The 18,730-nt window shown below is 39.9% G+C and overlaps 1 protein-coding gene across 2 annotated transcripts in view; it reads left to right on the top strand.

The window, feature by feature from the left end:
- The window catches only part of efna4 (ephrin A4), a 50,733-nt gene that overhangs the window by 19,773 nt on the left and 12,230 nt on the right, over positions 1-18,730 (top strand). The window contains exons 2-3 of one of the 2 annotated variants that reach the window (XM_087812479.1): positions 11,168-11,466; positions 17,049-17,117. In XM_087812479.1, the coding sequence (XP_087668605.1) occupies positions 11,168-11,466; positions 17,049-17,117 (368 nt within the window). Of the gene's footprint in view, positions 1-11,167; positions 11,467-17,048; positions 17,859-18,730 lie in introns of those variants that run through there. The other variant, XM_087812478.1, reaches the window with a different exon arrangement.

The raw sequence follows: 18,730 nt of genomic DNA, 5'->3' as shown, positions 1-18,730 counted from the left end.
GAAAGTGCACCATTTCTCCCAGAAAAGGGATTTGGTTAAATGATATGAATGAAATGTAACATTTGCCCTATTTTCTTATGTTTTTTTTGGGTTGTCCCAATACACTTAAAGGAGATAAACATGTGTAAACCAAAACATTTGTAATTGCAACACTTTTTCTGGGAGAAATCCTGCATTTTCTGGAAACTTTCCAGGGGTCGCCAATACTTTTGTCCATGACTGTAAAAGTTTATATTCTATACACATTATAGTTGGACAAAACTAAAACATTTCAATAGTTTATTTATCTGCTCTGAGTTTTTATTTGCTCCTCCAAGGATGTGATGTAACATAAAGAACCAGTGTCTTTGTAAGAGCCAGATCAAGTAAATACTAGAGCAGTGTTGAAATAAAAATCATCAGTTTTAATGATTATCTCAAGCCCCTGAATAAATGTTGACGTACTATATATATTTGTTACTTATGATGTCCATCCTAAAAACATCAACATGAAAGTGAATTTACTTTTGAGGCAACCGTCGGGCAACTGAAATGATTCTACGGGCCAGATTAGGCCCCCGGACCAAGATACAAGGTGTGTAAGTTCATATTTAAAACTGCAACAAATCACTATTTTAATGAAAGAAAGTATACTTTATTTTTTATTTTAAAACTCATTTTAATAATACATTTAATAGCAAATTCAATGAAAAAATGTCCTTGATTTTTGGCAAAATAATTAATGCTAAAAGTGTGTATATATACTTATATATATATATATTCACAATGTTATCAAGATGTTTTAAATCAATTCACGACACTTGAAGGAACATTTGTGATACAGTTTTCGATATTTTTCCATTTTTTTTAAGCTCAGGAAATGAACACAAAGCCCCTAGTTTAGTAGAATAAGTCGCCGTTGAACAGCTGACCAGGGTTGGTTTGTTGTGTGTTTAGAAAGGATCTCTCCATCTATAGATTGAGCGTATCCATGACTGCTGAGCTGCACAGTTTGATTTAAGAAAAGCCTGAATGCCCTCCGGTCATTTAACGGAGGGTCCGGGGGAAGACCAGGGGAAGCAATCACAGTATCAAGATCACAGGTATGCGGACAGGAAGAATGTATATCTGCCAAACTCTTCCCGATAAATCACGCATGACCAGATGTGTGTGTGTGTGTGTGTGTGTGTGTGTGTGTGTGTGTGTGTGTGTGTGTGTGTGTGTGTGTGTGTGCATCCATTTACCGAAAAAAACCACCACATCTGAGGCTTGAATCTGTCTGTTCAGCAACTCTACAAATAATCTTAAAGCTTGGAAATTGCCTGCAAGGCGGTTGAAAATAACTCGGGGATAGGTTGGTTAAATTTGCAATATGCATCGTAAAAATCTTCTCCTGCTACAAAGCAGTTTTTCTCGTCCCGACATTGAGACGTTCGCCGCGAGAACGACCCGTGAGATAAACAAGGTTGACTGAGGGTGACTTCTTAAGATGACCGTTTGCTCGATCCAGGAACTTGCATTTTTTTTTTAACGCCTTAATACGTTTCTACAGCAGATGTTTGTAATAGTTGTGGCCTCTGAGTCGGAGACGGAGTCTGAGAGGAATGTGATATCATTCTTGCTGTGGATTCTTCTAGTGTTTTCTCTCTTCGGTTCACCACGACTCTGAAGGCCGGAATCACTTCCTTCTGCGTCAGCCTTTGCTATAGTTAGAAGTTTCCAGATCTATTGTTGAAAAAGTTTTAATCTCCAAAAACAACTGTTGAATGTAAGTGGGTCGTGATACTGTAGCTGCGTTTAAATACTCTAAACGAAAAAAAAAAATTCACTTCCTTTTGCTAAATCCCATAGCGGATTCTTGGGGGGGGGGGTTTGAGGCCTATCCCAGCTACCTAGGGCGAGAGACTGGGGACCCCGTAAACAGGTCGCCAGTCTGTCGCAGGGAATACGGAGACACACAACCAAACACACCCACACCTATAGATTTTTAAATCAAGCTCTGTCTGTGGGAGAAAACCTGAGTAGCTTCTTAACCTTTGTGTTGCCTCTGGGTCAAAGTGACCCGGTGGCCCGAAAAAAAAACTGTGTTTGAGGTATCCCTCCTTGGCTTCTAAGAATACATATGCAGGGACGGAGGTTTTGACTCAGAGACAACACAAGGGATACCACAAATATCTGTTTTCTGGCCTTCGGGTCATCTTGACCCTGATATAAGACAAGGGTTAGATTTAAATCAAATGGGGTGTTTTCAAAGGTCTTGATGTCCACATACGAAAACTCGAAGGGCTTCATTTTGCCCCTGATCTTCAGGTTGACACATGCCTGTCAATGATCCACCATTTTGACCTTCCACTTACATTAGACCCTTGCAGAAGATTGACCTACTTTTTTAGATGCGACCCAAAGGGATGGTGGGAAGTCGCCCGTAACCAGCACCTACTTTCGTCGATCTAAAGAAGTACATTAACCTCTATAACTTGAATGTAAATGTTCGGTAATCTTGTTACAAACCTACATTTTTTGGGGGGGTTTTCTTCGAACTACAGATTAAAACTAAACCAACACTAAAGTAAATCCATGGTTCAAACCCCTGATCTGTCGCTGAAAAAACAAACGCTGCCTTCAGCAGTCTGTGAGGAAGGAGCTGCTGGGAAGCGAAAGCTTGAAAAATATCGGGCTGACATTTCCTGGTGACCTTGATGGAAACATTCGAGCGCCAAACAGGAAGTAGACGATAAGCTGCGGAGGAAGCAGATGATCGACGACTGCGGCGTGAATACGGAGTGAGAATCCGAATAAATGGTAGCGAGGGGGTTGAAGAGGGGGTGTAGAGGGATTTCGCAGCCGGCTGGTCGGGCTGGACCATGGGGGGGCCCCAGATGGTCGGGGTGGGGGGGGAGATTCTTGTTTTCGCGCGAGGGGAAGTAAGCACCAGGTTAGACACAACAGCGATGTTTTTTAAGTTGTGGACACGAAAGGCCTGCGTGTGGAGGGAGGGGGGGCGACGGGGGGGCTTTGGCACAGCGGGGGGCAAAGCTGAGGCGGGATTGTCCTGATTATTTTTCTGTTTTACATCCTCGGAAACATGAAGTGGGGTGAGAGGCAGCAAATATGTAACGCTCTATAGAAAGCCTCATGTGGTTTTCTGCTTTATCTCTGACCCCTATTTCTTCTCTGAAGTTGCTCGGTGAAGCGAGGGGTCGCTGACACTTTGGGAAAACTACAAGGAAAGATAAAAAAAGCTCCCTATTTGCTCGTGTCTTTTTCCCGACTGTCTGCAGGGCATCGGCGTCATCAAATAATTTACCTGCAGCGTCTTGTTTAATTCCCTCGCGCAACATCACAGGTTGTAATTTTCTTTCTTTTTTTTCCAAGGATGAAGACATGATTTCGGTTTTCTCGCGGGAGGTTTTTCCTCATTTGTTTGCCTTGAGTGGTTTTATCAATTCGCTGTAGTCAAGACAAACAACTCAGTAGGAAGATACCAGCGAACAGCGGGAAGACCAGGAGTCGCTGGCAGGTTCTACATTTGTAATGCTTAATGTGTCTGGAGGAGGGTTTTTGAATAATTAGGACGGATTTTTAGTTGTTTTTTCTTTTTCCGTGCGAGGAAGCCACAGGGCAAAAACTAATTTATTACTAATGTCATTATAATGGTCATTAAGAACAGGTTTGACATAGTAATTGTATATTAAATAAAAGTTAATGAAGTTAAACACAAAAGGAAAATGATGACTTCTAAATAAATGAATAATACAAATATAGTAAGTAAGTAAGTAATTCTTATTTGTAGAGCGCTTTTCCAGACCAGGGTCACAAAGCGCTTAAACAATCAAAACAATATTCAATAAAGTATATACTTTAAAAGATCAAGATAAAACTGAGAACACAACAGGAGTTCCAGAAAATCAAGGAAAAGCCTGAACAAATAGAAACGTCTTAAGATGTTTCTTAAAGGAGTCAGTAGATATATAAACGATGCACAAATAAAGTATTATTATAACACTTGTATTGTTATTACTATTGATTTATTAGTTTATTATTTCTATTTTTGTTGGCTGACGCAAAGATGTTTGACGCAAAGATGTTTAACATTAAGATGTTCACAAAAATGTAAAATAACCCTTAAAAACAAGTTCCTCAGATGGCGCTACAGATGTCTTTTTAGATTTTTTTTTCCACTTGTTTTTGTCCTCGGTAGACGAAGTCAAATGATGAATGAAGACCACATGGCACTATATCAACAAATTAATCAATTGGATTAGCCGTGTAGAAATGATTTTCATATAAAGCGTCTTCACTTTAATGAAACCATCTGACCATGTTTTTTTGTTATTTTGTAGCTTCTTCCCATTAATAATTTAGAGAACCAGCGGTGGGTTCTGTAGCCTTAAGGCGAGAAGGTTGAGGGTTCAAGAATGATGTCCTTCCTGGGTCCAGCGTTTCTGGTTCACAGGGAGGTCTTTATTGTCCTTAAATTTATACATGGTACAGGATAGATGGCTAGATGGATGGATGGATAGATGGATAGATAGATGGATTGACTTTATTAATACCTCTGGAGATCTCCTTCGGGAAATTGGGTTTCCAGTTCACAGCAGACAATAGAAGGTACAGCAAGTTTCATGAAAACAAGAACAAAGTGCTAACAAAGTGCAAGGGATGACAAAGTACAAGTATAAAAAACATGGATCTAAGGAAATAACACAAAGAACAGGATATAAAGAAAAAGGTTACAAAGATTAACATGGAATAGAATCATCTTTTCACTTCACTTCTGCCCCCAAACTCGGAATTAAACAGCCTAAAAGCACAAGAAAGAGTCCCTGAGTCTATTAGTGTTACAACATGGGAGGAGCATTCATGCACTCCATTCATTCTCTTCTCACTGATGACAGAGTTCAGAGGATGACTGTCATCATCCATGATGGACAGTAGTTTCTCCAGAGATCTCCTCTCTGCAACTGTCACCAGTTAATACCAGTGGTTACTATAATTCTTGAGTATACCATATATGAAGTACTACTGTCCAGGTTGGAAGCGAGTCCCGGAGATCTTCACAAGAGAAGAATCGAGGGCGGAGTGCGAGATTGACGGATGGGTTTGGCGTTCCAATAAAGAAGCTCCTGTCTTACCCGTCCAACTGCATTCCTCGCCTCACCTGTGGTCACGATCTTCTGGAGCGAACCAACGAACATGTGTTTACTCAACCGTTTGTGTGCTCTGTTGTAGAAGTAGGGCGAGTGGGTGGGTCAACCCGGCGGAGGCTCAGCACACGTCTTTAAAAAATACATACGTTTGTTCAATATAACCCAAACACATGGGGTAGACAGAAAACTGAACATTCCTCGGACTAAATTCCGACCATTACTCGTCTAGTTCCAAACCTTTAGCTGGTGTTATCCACACTAGGGGTGGGGTCACCGCTCCAGCTGTGCGACGTCAGCGTGACGATGACCCCGACGTCGCCGCCAATCCGTCGCAGGCCTCCTGCTATCGACGGGGATCTGCATACCTTAACGGATTCCTCCTTATATTAAACTCTTTAGATAGCGCTCATGTTTTTATTCATGCATGAATCTGTAGCCACGCATTGTATCTCATATTTGCATCAGTTGCGACGAGGTAGCCGGGGGATTTGGGGTTCGCCCTAGCATGCAGCTGCCGAGCATTATCGAGTATCTATTCTGTATTCCTGAAGCCGTGTTGTGGGATTTTTCGCTCCTTTAATTATTCTCTCATATTAAAGGATCAAAGGTCTTAGCCACAGTCAAACTCCTGCATTCCATCATAATGAAACGCACACGCTCGTGCGCGCGCACGTGCCCCGTTGTCGGAGGCACTCATGACATGCGTTGACGTTGTCGGTCTGGCCATAGGACCTCGCGGCTCCAGTTTTTTTCCTTTTGATTTGGCACCTTGAGCCCGCACTGAGGGGTTTCACCGATCACCCTCTGGCGTGAAGGGGACGGGACATGTTTTATTCTCGACTACTTTCATGTCTCCGTGTATGTGTGCGGATCTATTTTAGATGCACTTACGTGTGCATGTAGGTTTGGTCCCGCGTCTTCGCCGGACCGAGCCTCGGTATCTTCTGACACACCGTGGCCTCCTCTGTGCTCCGGTGACACTGAGTGCTGTCACCAACTCTGCCAGTGGCTGCAGTGCATTAATCAGGTTGTTTTTTTTTTTTCCAAAGACCTGAGAAAGAGAGAGAGAGAGTTAGAGAGAGAGAGACGTCTGACAGGTTGACATTAAGGCGACGTATCCTTGTGCGACGTTCAGAGGAAAAGGATGATGAATGGAGTCTAATTGTTGTGATTCATTCGTCTCCTCACTCAACATGAGATGCCACTTTCAACCTATTAAGTGCCTTAAAAACGTTACTCAGGAAATATTTTGTACTTTAATCTAAACCCCCCTGCACTGCGTGGGCGCCGCCAGACAACGGTGGCTGTTGACGTTAAAGCAAATTAGTAGAGAAACAATCTAAGAAAATCTATGGCAACGGCGTTCATCAGTACGGCTTGGAATCTTTAAGGTCAGAGAACGAAATGCTTCTAATGCTTGGTATTGAGAGATGCTTTGTCTTTCAGTGCCAAGTTTCCGTGTGTTATCCACTGGATTTTTTCTAATAAATAAATGATAAGTGACGAGAAATGAAGATCAGATCGATTTATCACTTGTTACCAAGTGTTCTTTTGACTGGAAATGTGTTACGAAAACGGCTTTGAGTGGAAATTTACCAAGATTTGTACTTTGAGTAATGTCATTTTCTCTTATTTTTATCTTGTAAAATTGGTATTTAAAAAGCATTGTTCAGGAACTGGTATAGAAGTAAACATATCGGTACCGGATTTTCGATCAATACCCAGCCCTAGTTATCAGTAGAGATCACTCACTTTATGACAAAAATGGATCAAAAGTGTTTTATTTCCGTGTTTTGATTAACAACTCAGTAAACTTTTAGTGTTTATTCACCTGTGATGTATGTATAACTAACTTTGGCTTCATAACCTACTAGTGTAGACTGGTCTTCTAAAATTAATTAAATTCCTGAGTATATGTACGAATATACTCTGGCAAAAGAGCACTTTAGAAATATTGAATTTTTTTTACTTATTACCGTTTGAACAAAGTGCATGTGTTTTTCGTCCTTAACGCCCTTTTTCGGGAAAAGTATCGGTTTTAGGCATCGTCCTTAGAGAAAACCTAAAGGACACCCATCTCTTATTCTTCATCTTGTGTGACCTCTGAACTCTAACACCGTCAATCTCCTGGTCTTCTATTTGTGTTCTGGTGCAGTGGACGTCCTCTCTTATGTAGGGCCGGGTTTCAAACTTCGTTACGACCAAGTATCGAAAAATTCTCCCTCTTTAGGTGCCAAGTTTCGGTGATCAAAACTTGTGGACAGCATGTATGTACTTGTCAGATTGCAACTGTTGTTTTGCACTAGAAAGTATTTCTTGTGTATTTTTTTCTGTCAAATAGTAGTTTTTAGTAGAAACTTACCTAAGCTAAAAACTGATAAACGCAAGACTTTTTTTTTGTTGTTTTTAAGAATTTATTATAAAAAATGTAGAAATTAAAAATGTTTCATTCAGAAACTGTAGCGAAGTGAAGTTGTCGGTATCGTTACTTGTATCAAAAATGTTTGATGGACACCGACCCTACATGAATGCACATCCACCTTCTTCTTTTCACTTCAGTAGCTTCATCGCCTGAAACATATTCATCTTGAGTTTTTGAAAATGGTGAAAAAAAAGATCTGGAAAAGATGCATTTGTGTGTTGACAAGGCCTTAATCCACCAAAGAGTTGTAACGGCCGACCAGTTTTTCGGTCGGTGTTACATCAATATGTGATTTTTATTTTGAGCGGCTCCCTCTGGCTAGGGGTAAAAAAAAATACTCACTGTCACTGATTTCACTTCCTTCCAGCCCACTGGCGACGCAGTGGTCCGTGCAGTCGACTGAAACACCGGGTCTTGCATACCTGCCTAACCTGTGGTTGTGTCATATACATATTTGAAGCGAGCGTTGCACCCCCCTGGGTGATGAAAACCCAGAAGTGGAAGGTGAACGACACATGCTGAGCAGCTTGTTGACACAGCGCAGGTTTTATTATTAGACGCACATGGGCGCTCCAAAGCCGGGGCGCACCTAAGTCAACATTTCCCCGACCACAGAGCGGGCCCCCGGAGAGAGGCCCCCGCAGGTCCAGTTCCCGTCCACGTTCCCTCGAAGTGCTTCTTGCTCGGCTGTAATTAGCACACGCAGGTAATAGAGCTATCCCAAGCCAAACGCCGGGTATCGATCAGGGGAGTGCGTGCGTGTCCCGAGGATGCTGATCGATGGCGTCCTGTCCCGGTGATAGATGGCGGATTCTGGGGAGAATGCTTGGTGAGGCGCGTTGTTTCTGCTCCTGTTAAGCATCATCCTTCAGTCCGTCTTCCACGGGATCCGCTTCCGTGTTCACCTACTTACCCCAAAACCGTCCACCACCTCCTCCCTCGGCCCATTCCACGCTTCTTTTCCCTCCATGTTCCTCTTGGCTGACTCGCAGCACCCCTTTTTCCTCTCTCCTCCGCTCTGTCACCCCTCTATAAAGACCCCCTCTGACAGACTTGCCCCCTTCTGCCTGGGCTACAGTCAAGCGCTCGTTCTCTTTGTCAGTAGTCCATGAGAACAGGAGACCAATTAAAGTCCATCTCCTCACTTGTTCTCCGAGTGTCTGCCCTCGCGCTCTCTGGGGTCACCAATTAAAACACTTAACTTGCGCTGGTTTCCACCTGTACGTCAAACTATATTTTAACTTTAATTCAACGCCAAGTTTGGTTGGCGTGAGGCCCGGACTGGACCCCCAAACATGCCCTTTTCACGTGTCCAAACCATGTGACCTCCTTGACTTTGTCTCCAAATCTAACTTGTTTATGGTCTCCTTGTCTCTCTAAATTATTACTTTCATTTAGTTACTAAGCTTCCCTTTCTTTCTAGCTAATGGTCTTTTTTCAAGATAACTTCTGTCGGTCATCTCCACCTGCTCCACCATGCCTGCACTCTCTTAATCGCCTCCCTGAGTTGCTTATCTCTCTGTATGATTGGATTGAATGAATTGGAGAAACAAACTTCCGAAGTATACATTTTTATAGTCCAATTGTTTTTAAGCAATTCATGATGCAAACACATATATGATTTAAATCGGGTAAGAATGTTTACTCGCCTTAAATCAATAGATTTATATCAACCAATAATTCTTTACTTTTATTCAGTTAAATCATGATTATTTAACTTGGAGAAATAAAAGTTGTCTTTAACTTTAAACTGAGTGATGTATATTTATGTTCAGAGCAAAAATGAAAATGTAGGTCAACAAAAGATGACGACATACTTTACTTTCTATGAGGCTGACTCGGCAATTCCAAGAGCAAGAAAATAATAATAATTTAAATCTTTTTTTTAGAAAAAAGTATAATATAACAAAGTAATAAGTATACAAGTATTATTTATTAAAATGTAATTTAAATAGTACTCGTAATATATTTGTATTTCAATTGAATTTGACCACTATACATACATACACTTGTTTTATACAATATTTAAACATTTCTTTGTTGATCGAAACATTTAAGTAAAACATTTTTGAAAATGTATCTTTTTTACATGTTTATATATATATATATATGTTTAGTAGAAAAGTTCATATATACTAAAATGGGTGCATAAATATATCATATAAGACTTTTATTTAAATATATATATATATATTTTCCTTGATTTTCTGGAACTCCTGTGTTGTTCTCAGTATTATCTTGATCTTTAAAGTATATACTTTTTTGAGTATTGTTTTGTTTGTTTAAGCGCTTTGTGACCCTGGTCTGGAAAAGCGCTTTATAAATAAATATTACTTACTTACTTACATATAATTTATGTTTGATTCCATTGGAATGTATATGTTGCTGGTTAATTTTCACCAGATAATAAATGTGCATCTCATTCTGACTTTTAATAGTGAATGTAAAAAAACATTGTTTTCATAATACAAGCCTGTGTCTCAGTGGAAACATAGCCTTGTACAAAAAGCCTTGTTTATATTTCTCATTATTTACACTGTTTTAAAGTAAGAGTTTAGTTTGTTACATGTGTTTTTGCTCTTTTTTTATCTAGTAAATCGTAAATAAATCCGTATATATTGTTATTCTTGCTTTGTTTTTCTTTCCGCTCTTAAGTGCAGAAACTTTCAAAAACAACTCATCAGCCGGTTTCATGTAGCCGGGAACAGAACCACGAAACAGATCTGCTCATTAAAGTGTCTATTTGAGTCCTAACAGGAGCATCACTGGGACTTTTAAGAGCTCCGGCCAGAACTGAAGTAAATCGACAATAAGAGGTTACACACAAGACCGCACGCTTCCTCCCCAAAGAAGCCGCGACAAAAGCCAAAAACTCATTGGTATGGAAATAAGAGGGTCTAGTCATCAGCCGTAATTCCAGCATCACTCCAAAAGATTCCTCCACGTGTCATCTTCTAGCTCCAGACTCCAGAGTTACACTTAACCGTCTCGCCTAATAAATTCACCGATTCCACACCGTGTTCTATTTGCATCCCTTTTTCCCGGGTCTGGGTTGGTTTGAGCGTTCATAAGTCTTGATAGCGCCGCTGACAGCCGGCGCGATGAGCCTCCTCTGTTCTAATGATGCCGTCTCGTCGGCAGTTGTTGTTGTTCCGAACCCAATCAGCCTTGACTGAGGAGATAGTTTTGCATGACGCACTTCTTCTTCTGGCGCACACCTGTGCGTTCCTTGTCCCGGCCAAGTTAAAAAGGCGGCGGTAAAAAAAAAAAAAACCCAAAAAAACAAGGAGCGTGTCGAGCTTGTTTTAGACTGTATTCATCTCGGCGGTGCTAATTAGCATTGAGGAATCGTACTCCGTGCCTCGGCACCTTCTCTCGTGCAAGGTCTGGTAATTCCCCCGGCACTTGTATTATTCTAAGAATTCAATTCCCAGAACAGAACGGCACATTTCACTGTGTAATTGTTTCGTCTAATATCGCTGAACCGTCCATCTGTCGTCGCTTGATTTCTACACGAGTTACCGATACACGTCGTCCGTCATTCCTCGCGCTTTTTTTCCGTCAATAGCTCTCGCTCTCCGTCAAAATTAACGCCATTCGTCTTTCTTTCTTCCAGGTTGACAACGGGAGAGCTATCGATCCAGGTGAACCTGAACGACTACCTGGACATCTACTGCCCGTACTACCCCAACAAGAGGTCGGTGGGGTCGGGGCCCCCCGAGACGCTGGCCCTCTACCTGATAGGGAAGTCTTCGTTCGAGGGCTGCGTGGAGACGAAGGGCGCCATCCAGAGGTGGGAGTGCAACACCCCCTTCGCCCCGTTCGGACCGGTCAAGTTCTCGGAGAAGATCCAAAGATTCACGCCCTTCTCTTTGGGGTTCGAGTTCCTGCCGGGCCACCAGTACTATTACAGCTGTGAGTATTTCTGTCTCCAAAGTACTCAATGAATTGGTGGAAAAAGTGTTAGATAGGCCTTTTTTAACCAATATTGTCTTTGTTTTTTCGGTGAATCTAGGTCAACTGAAAAAACGTTATGTGTCGTTATTGGACTATATTGTACTCATTAGTATTTGTCAACTCTCTTTTTATTGCAATATTTAAGTTAAAAAAGGTGCTAAAGCCCCGCCCACTAAAGACGTTCAAGTTTTTCTGGAGATTAAATCTTGTTTACCATAACCACACCAGTTCTAAGGTAAGGTAAAACTTTATTGATCCCTCAGGAGGTCTCCTTTGGGAAATTATTTTTTACCAATAGCCAGCAATTTTTCATAAACAGTAAAAAAAAAAATAATACATAAAAAATAAAATAAGAAGAACATAAAGAGGAAGAACAAGATGACACAATCTAAGTCTAAAGACAAAGACAAAGGACATAGGTCTGCTGTGATTGGTCAAACATCGAGGTTTGTCAAAGCGCATCATCAATCCCGGAAGTCTCCATCTCCAAGAGACTTGTTGTATAAACAAAATGGGGGTGTGATTACAGCTGGCTGGTGGAGGAGTTAAGCCATTGTTACATCATAATGGGCTCCACTCTCGTAACCTCTCGTTCACTGACATTTCAGACATGGGAGATCTTAATAATAATAAAGTTAATAATATAATAATAAGAAATAATAACTTTAAAATAACACTGACAGACTGTTACCATGTAAACAATCCAACGCAACTGAAGAAACAGGATGTGAACATTTGAGAGAGCTCAAAATCAAAAACACAAGTTGAAATATTTTGAGTTCATTCTCTTACCAGAATTAACCAGAATCTGATTCAATTTTGTGTGCCATGTTTGAGTTGTTGTTGTCCTTTTGTGTGTACATGATGAAGGATGTTTATGTCCTCTTCTTAGTATTTTTCTTTTATTTGTACTTTTTTTTTAAATATTTTCGTCAGAAAACTTTTGAAGATTCTTTTGTCCAGCCTACAGCTAAGTAGAAGTTCGGACAATTCACTATTTCATACATTTTGAACAATATCATACTCGTAACTCAAATCATACTATGTTGTTTTTGGCACCGTTTTCAAAAGTATCGTTTTCGTACCAGTATTGGATAAAACCAAATCAATAAGGATCTCTACCGATTTATCGGATTAGCGCCTCAAAGGCTGAAGGAGAAGTGAAGCCATTATTACATCATAATGGACTCTGCTCTCGTAACCTCTCGTTCGCCAAGAATTCACACAGGGGAGAAAAAAATGAACTAAAATGATGTTTTTGGGTTTCCATTCCACTGCATTGGGCACCATTTTGGGCACTGTATTGGCAACGGCACCATTTTAAAAGTACTATTTCCGTACCAGTACTGGATAAAACCGATGAAACGGTACAGATCACTACTGATTTATCAGAGTAGCACCTTAAAGTGTAGCAGGAATGCAGTTCAACAATGTTTTAGCCTAAATATCGGAATTTGGTGAGTTGTATCTCTCAAGAAGCCTGTGGCAATTTTATTGAAAAAAAGAAATCAGGATATATTGTAAAGTTTTCATCTAAAACTATGTAGCAAACAAGCCTCAGAGAAGATTTGATGTATTTGTATGTTTTTGCTTCTAGTAACTGCAGCTTTTGGGAATAATATTTTCTAAATCATCTTCTCGAACGGCATCAATTGGTTTGGTTCCACCTGCACCTCCAGGTCTGGAGCGACGGTTCGAGTCCATTATACCTCCTCGTACTACTTAACTCCGACTCGCCCGGGCGACGGAACAAAAGAGAGAAAGAAAACGTGACTCGGTGGCTGCGAAATCACTTTTCATCCCGACAACTTCTTGAGCGCAAGAACAGCCAAAGACATGAAACAAGGCGGAGAAGAAAAGACAGAAGTGAATGCGTATAATGGAAGGGTGACAACAAAGAAAGTGAAGGACAGCGGAGTGAAGGAATAAGAGATGGAGATCAATACGGGACGACAGTGAGGGGGGGACGAGCAGAGAAGCAGACAGAGGTGGAAAGGCGTGGAAGAGTGACAGAGAGACTGAAAAGCAAGAAGAAGAAAAAAAAAAAGATGGACACAGTCTGACAGAGCTGGGAGGAGGAAGGGATGAGAGGGAGAGCAACAAAAGCGACGGAGAATAGATGAGACGGAGGGAAAGAAGGAATCTTTACATAAATTACCGTTGTTTGCGGGGACAATGGCGCATTGTGAAGGCATGAGACTCACACAGACGCACACATGTAGACATGTACACAACCACAACACTGTCACCATTGTAGCGGCTCAGGCCAGTTCACAGGACGGCAACAATGGGGGTCCACCGGGGGCCCACCCTCCTCCTGGTCAGGCCACAGCGAGCCCAGGGAGATTGTGTGTTTTGTCCACATCAGAGATAAGGGCGTAAAGTTGGTCCAAATGTCTGGCCCTTGGGTTCGGGTCTGAATGGGCCAACAGCATCGGATACAGTATAATGGCATTAGCCCAGGAGCGCCGCACAATAGTATTAGAGACACTAATGGTATTAGTTGGTCCAGTCTGAGCTCCCAGATCCTTTGGACACGGAAGGTCCCGCTGTGCCAGGGCGGCCCCATGAGCTCGGGTCCACGACCGGTTCTCATCCAGAACAGGGGGGAACATGTCGGCAGTTCATCAGGAACATTAGAGCGAATTTAATCTCGCAAATGAACGACATCTACGGTCCGTCTGCGGAAAAAGAGCAACTTGAACTTAATCCTCAAAGCTTCTCTGTGGTGATTGATTTCATGAGGGATTTGAGCTCCTCACAGGTTCTACGTTCATGGACCGTCATAGTGAGGTTCTACTTTTTTTCTAATGTTGTTTTTTTCATAGTTTTATATTCTCTAGTTCAGGAGGCCTTAAACCTTTTTTGAACCATGGACCGCTCTCGACGTTTATCGCACATAAATAAAGTATAAACAAAACACAATTGGCACAAAAACAAATGTTTAGTTCATGAAAATTTAACTTACCCTGGACTTCTCTGGAGAATCTATTGTTTTGGTTTTTTTTACTATTTATTGCTGGTTTTCAAGATATAGTTGTCTTCCATCGTGTCACTAAGGGAAGCTTCTTTGAGAAATTCAGGTCATTTTTCAAAATAAAACGCCTTTCAGACTCTGAAACAAACGTTTTAAATTGGGATTTTGTAGTAATTTGAGTTATTTGTTCTTCTTCTGTGGCCCAGTAACACATTCCTTATGGGCTGGTTATGTTGTATTATGGTGATTGTTATGTCATACTTGACAATATATCCTGAACGTACTCTTTACCGTGACATATAATCCGAAATAATTCAGCTAAGCTAACAGTTCCAGAATTTCCCTAAATTTGCTAACAAACTTGTTATAGGAGTGTTTTTAATGGGTTTTATTTTAGCCACTTAAACTTGGATCAGAAGCTACTGCGTAACCAGGACTTCTAGTCCACGACTCGCAAAAAAACTTGACTCTATTAAATGCAACATACAACTGAGTAGCTAAAATAAAGCAACTTTTGTCTGACTGTGGGGACGTAATGAAATGAAACTTATTTTTGAGTCGCTCTATAAAATCGTTGGCACTTTAAATTAACCTAGTGGTTAAGAAACTTCCCAAAAAGGCTCACGTGTGAATTCGAAACAGTAAAGATTGGATTTTGTGTTCTTATGACGTCATGTTAATCGAGCATCTTGGCAGTGGTATGTTTCTTCTCAGTGCTTTTCTATGTATCCACCGCCATCTTTATTGGTAACCATAGCAACCAACCAAGCGAGTACTTTTTAAGGGACTAGCCCTGATTGAAAATTGTGTTACAAAAATGGTTGCAAATACATCTTTGTGTAATTGTTGACGAAAATAATAACACAAAGATGTATTTGCAACCATCGTTTCTAATTGTTGATGTAAATTATCTCTGTTCCTTATCTTAAACACCGCCATCTCTATTGGTAACCATAGCAACGACCCAAACAGGTACTTTTTTAAGGGACTAGCCCTGATTGAAAATTGAATATTGTGTTATAAAAAATGGTTGCAAATACATCTTTGTGTAATTGTTAACGTGAACAATCTCTGTTCCTTATCTTATCTTAAACACCACCATCTCTATTGGTAACCATAGTAACCAACAAACCAAGTACTTTTTAAGGGACTAGCCCTGATTGAAAATTGAATATCGTGTTATAAAAAATGGTTGCAAATACATCTTTGTGGAATTGTTCCAAAAAATATTATCTGTTCCTTATCTTATCTTAAAAACTGCCATCTTCATTGGTAACCATAGCAACGACCCAAACGGGGACTGTTTTTAAGGGACAAGCACTGATTAAAAATTGGTTATTGTGTTACTGTTGACGTAAATAATCTCTGTTCTTTATCTTATCTTAAACACAACCATCTTTATTGGTAACCATAGTAACCAACCGAGCAAGTACTTTTTAAGGGACTAGCCCTGATTGAAAATTGTGTTATAAACTATGGTTGCAAATACATCTTTGTGTAATTGTTGACGTAAATAATCTATGTTCCTTATCTTACCTTAAACACTGCCAGCTTTTTTGGTTACCATAGCAACGACCCAGAAGAGTAATTTTTAAGCGACTAGTCCTAATTGAAAATTGTGTTATAAACAATGGTTGCAAATACATCTTTGTGTAATTGTTGACGTAAACAATCTCTGTTCCTTATCTTATCTTAAACACCGCCATCTTTATTGGTAACCATAGCTACGACCTAAACGGGGACTGTTTTTAAGGGACTATCCCTGATTGAAAATTGAATATCGTGTTATAAAAATGGTTGCAAATACATCTTTGTGTAATTGTTGACGTAAATAATCACTGTTCCTTATCTTATCTTAAACACCGCCATCTTTATTGGTAACCATAGCAACGACCCAAACAGGGACTGTTTTTAAGTGACCATAAAATGGTTGCAAATACAACTGGAGTAAATCGTTTTACATTCAAACATCTCAACTCTGTGTGATGCGTTTTCCACATGTTTGCTCTCGTCAGATATGCAGGGGTTTAAATATTAAGAGGCATCGACTCAGTGTTGTGTAGATATACACACATTTTAGTGTGTAACGACTCTGACGTGACTTCTCAACTCTTAACGGTTCAAGTGACGGAAAATAAAGAATGAATTGTATGTTTTAATAAAAAATGCTTGTAAACGTGTTTTTTTCCTTCATCATCTTCGGGCGTCAGAGCGACCCTCGGATTTAAACTTGAGCTCATATAGAGTTTTCAGCCGCCGTTGAATTATTCACCGCTGGAGCCCTTTTTTTTTTTCCAAAACACATTTGTTCTTCCAGAAGCTCTTTGAAAAACGATGGCTAATATCGCCGACGTCCTCCCGAGTCAGCGCAAACCTGTCTATTGTTTTCACTCGTCTAAACAAGGGTGGCCATTTTGTCGGGCGACGGCAGGTGACGGGTTTCTCAGCGTGGAAGTGACGGGCGTCGGGAAAAAAAAACAAAACAAAACAAAAAAACCCTTCAAGGTTGTTGACGAGGGTCTGAAAAAAGTGCAACACAATGATTTGTCTTGATCTGTTGCAGCTCTACCCACGGATGAAGGCCCTCCTCTGCCATGTATGAAGCTGCGTGTCACCGTGTGCTGCGCGCCCAGTGAGTACACTCCTTCCTTTTCATCCCTCGCTTCTTTCATCCCTTCCCCTCCGCCGCCCGCTCAGATCCGCAACGATCTTGCGGCGCATGTTGTCGGAGCTGCCACTTCATTCCTCACCTGCCTCATTACTATTCCTTCTAGTTCTTCACTTCTTTTTTTCTTTTTTCCCTCTGATGCTCTAATTCGTTTTATCAATGAAGCTAAAAATGACTTTGCCCTCCAGAAGCTTCTCCTTGCATTACCCTACATTCACCAACTTACTACCTTTGAGAAACTACTTCAAACGGCTCTTTGCTCCGCGTTACGTTGGTAGTAATTCCGAAATCAGGGACTTCACGCTCGCGCGTGTTGTTTTTTTTATCGTCGCGTTGTTCTTTTTTTTTTCTTTGATGGTTTTTTTTCATTTCTAAACCAAGCGTATATTTCAGGATCTGCACCAGAAAACATGAAACGAATCACTCGACGTCTTTTAGTGTAACTCGAGGAAATTCTATTTTTGGTTTTGATAGTAAATTGAACCTCAAAGAGGACCGGAGTTGCTCCGGCGTTTGACCAGGTTTAACTTTAACAACAGCACCATTAGTAATAATACGACAAAATTTGCTCTCGATTTAAAGACATTGGAATAAACACAAACCAAACTTTAATTTTAGCGACGAAAGCGTTGAAAGTGTCTTCCTGAAGAGGGCGCTATTATGTGCTATGAACTGTTGCCCTACGGTATGGGGGAGTGCAACATATTTGAATCAAATTGAATCACCATTTTCATGATTATTATTATTATGGTAATATTTATATTTTTTCTTTGCATTATTAAATTGTAGATAAATTTCTTATCTTGATTAAAGAATCAAATTAATATTAAAATATTATGTTTTCATTAATTATAGACTTAAAAGATGAATAAAAATCAGGTTTCATGGTGATTTTCTAAAAAATATAATAAATGGCGAAAAATTATTTAAATAATAATACAAATATGAATAACTTAATACTCCATTAATTAATTTAATTTAATTTTCGAATAGATTTGCTAAAAAATGTTGGGAAAAAATAATGTAAATTCAATTTAAAAAATATTTTTTAAAGTTAATTAAATTTAATATTGTCCTTCACACACACCTTTATGATGACGTGTGCATGGAAAATTTAAATCAAAAAGAAAAGTTAGAAGGAGTAGAATGAAGGTCACCAACTTGAAATGCATTTAAAGGAGTTGATGGAGTGATCGATAAATCTGCCATTTTGACTTTCCAGTAGCTTTAGACCCGCCCAGCAGATTGACCTACTTTACTTTTTTAGACGGGTCTATGGTATCGAAGTTTTGATTTAATATATTTATTATCTTAAAGCATACATTTTATTTCGCTTTATTCATTTTATTTTTCGATCATTATTTATGGTAACTAGAGACTTTTTTTTTAATTATTAAATCTTGTACAAAATACAAGTGTATTATTTGGATTAATTCGTTTTTTTTGTTTGTTTAATGTATCTTTCTTTTTAATTATTGCTTTAAGGATAGATTGGCTGTTTTGTTTTATATATACAGTTATTTAATATAAAATTGTTGCAAAAAATTGTGACATTTTGTAAATTTTGAACGTATTTT

Source organism: Callionymus lyra, chromosome 17, assembly GCF_982586985.1.
Source record: "Callionymus lyra chromosome 17, fCalLyr1.hap1.1, whole genome shotgun sequence".
Lineage (NCBI taxonomy): Eukaryota > Metazoa > Chordata > Actinopteri > Syngnathiformes > Callionymidae > Callionymus > Callionymus lyra.
The sequence above is the reverse complement of the archived record's forward strand: the minus strand, read 5'-3'. Positions and strand labels throughout refer to the sequence as shown.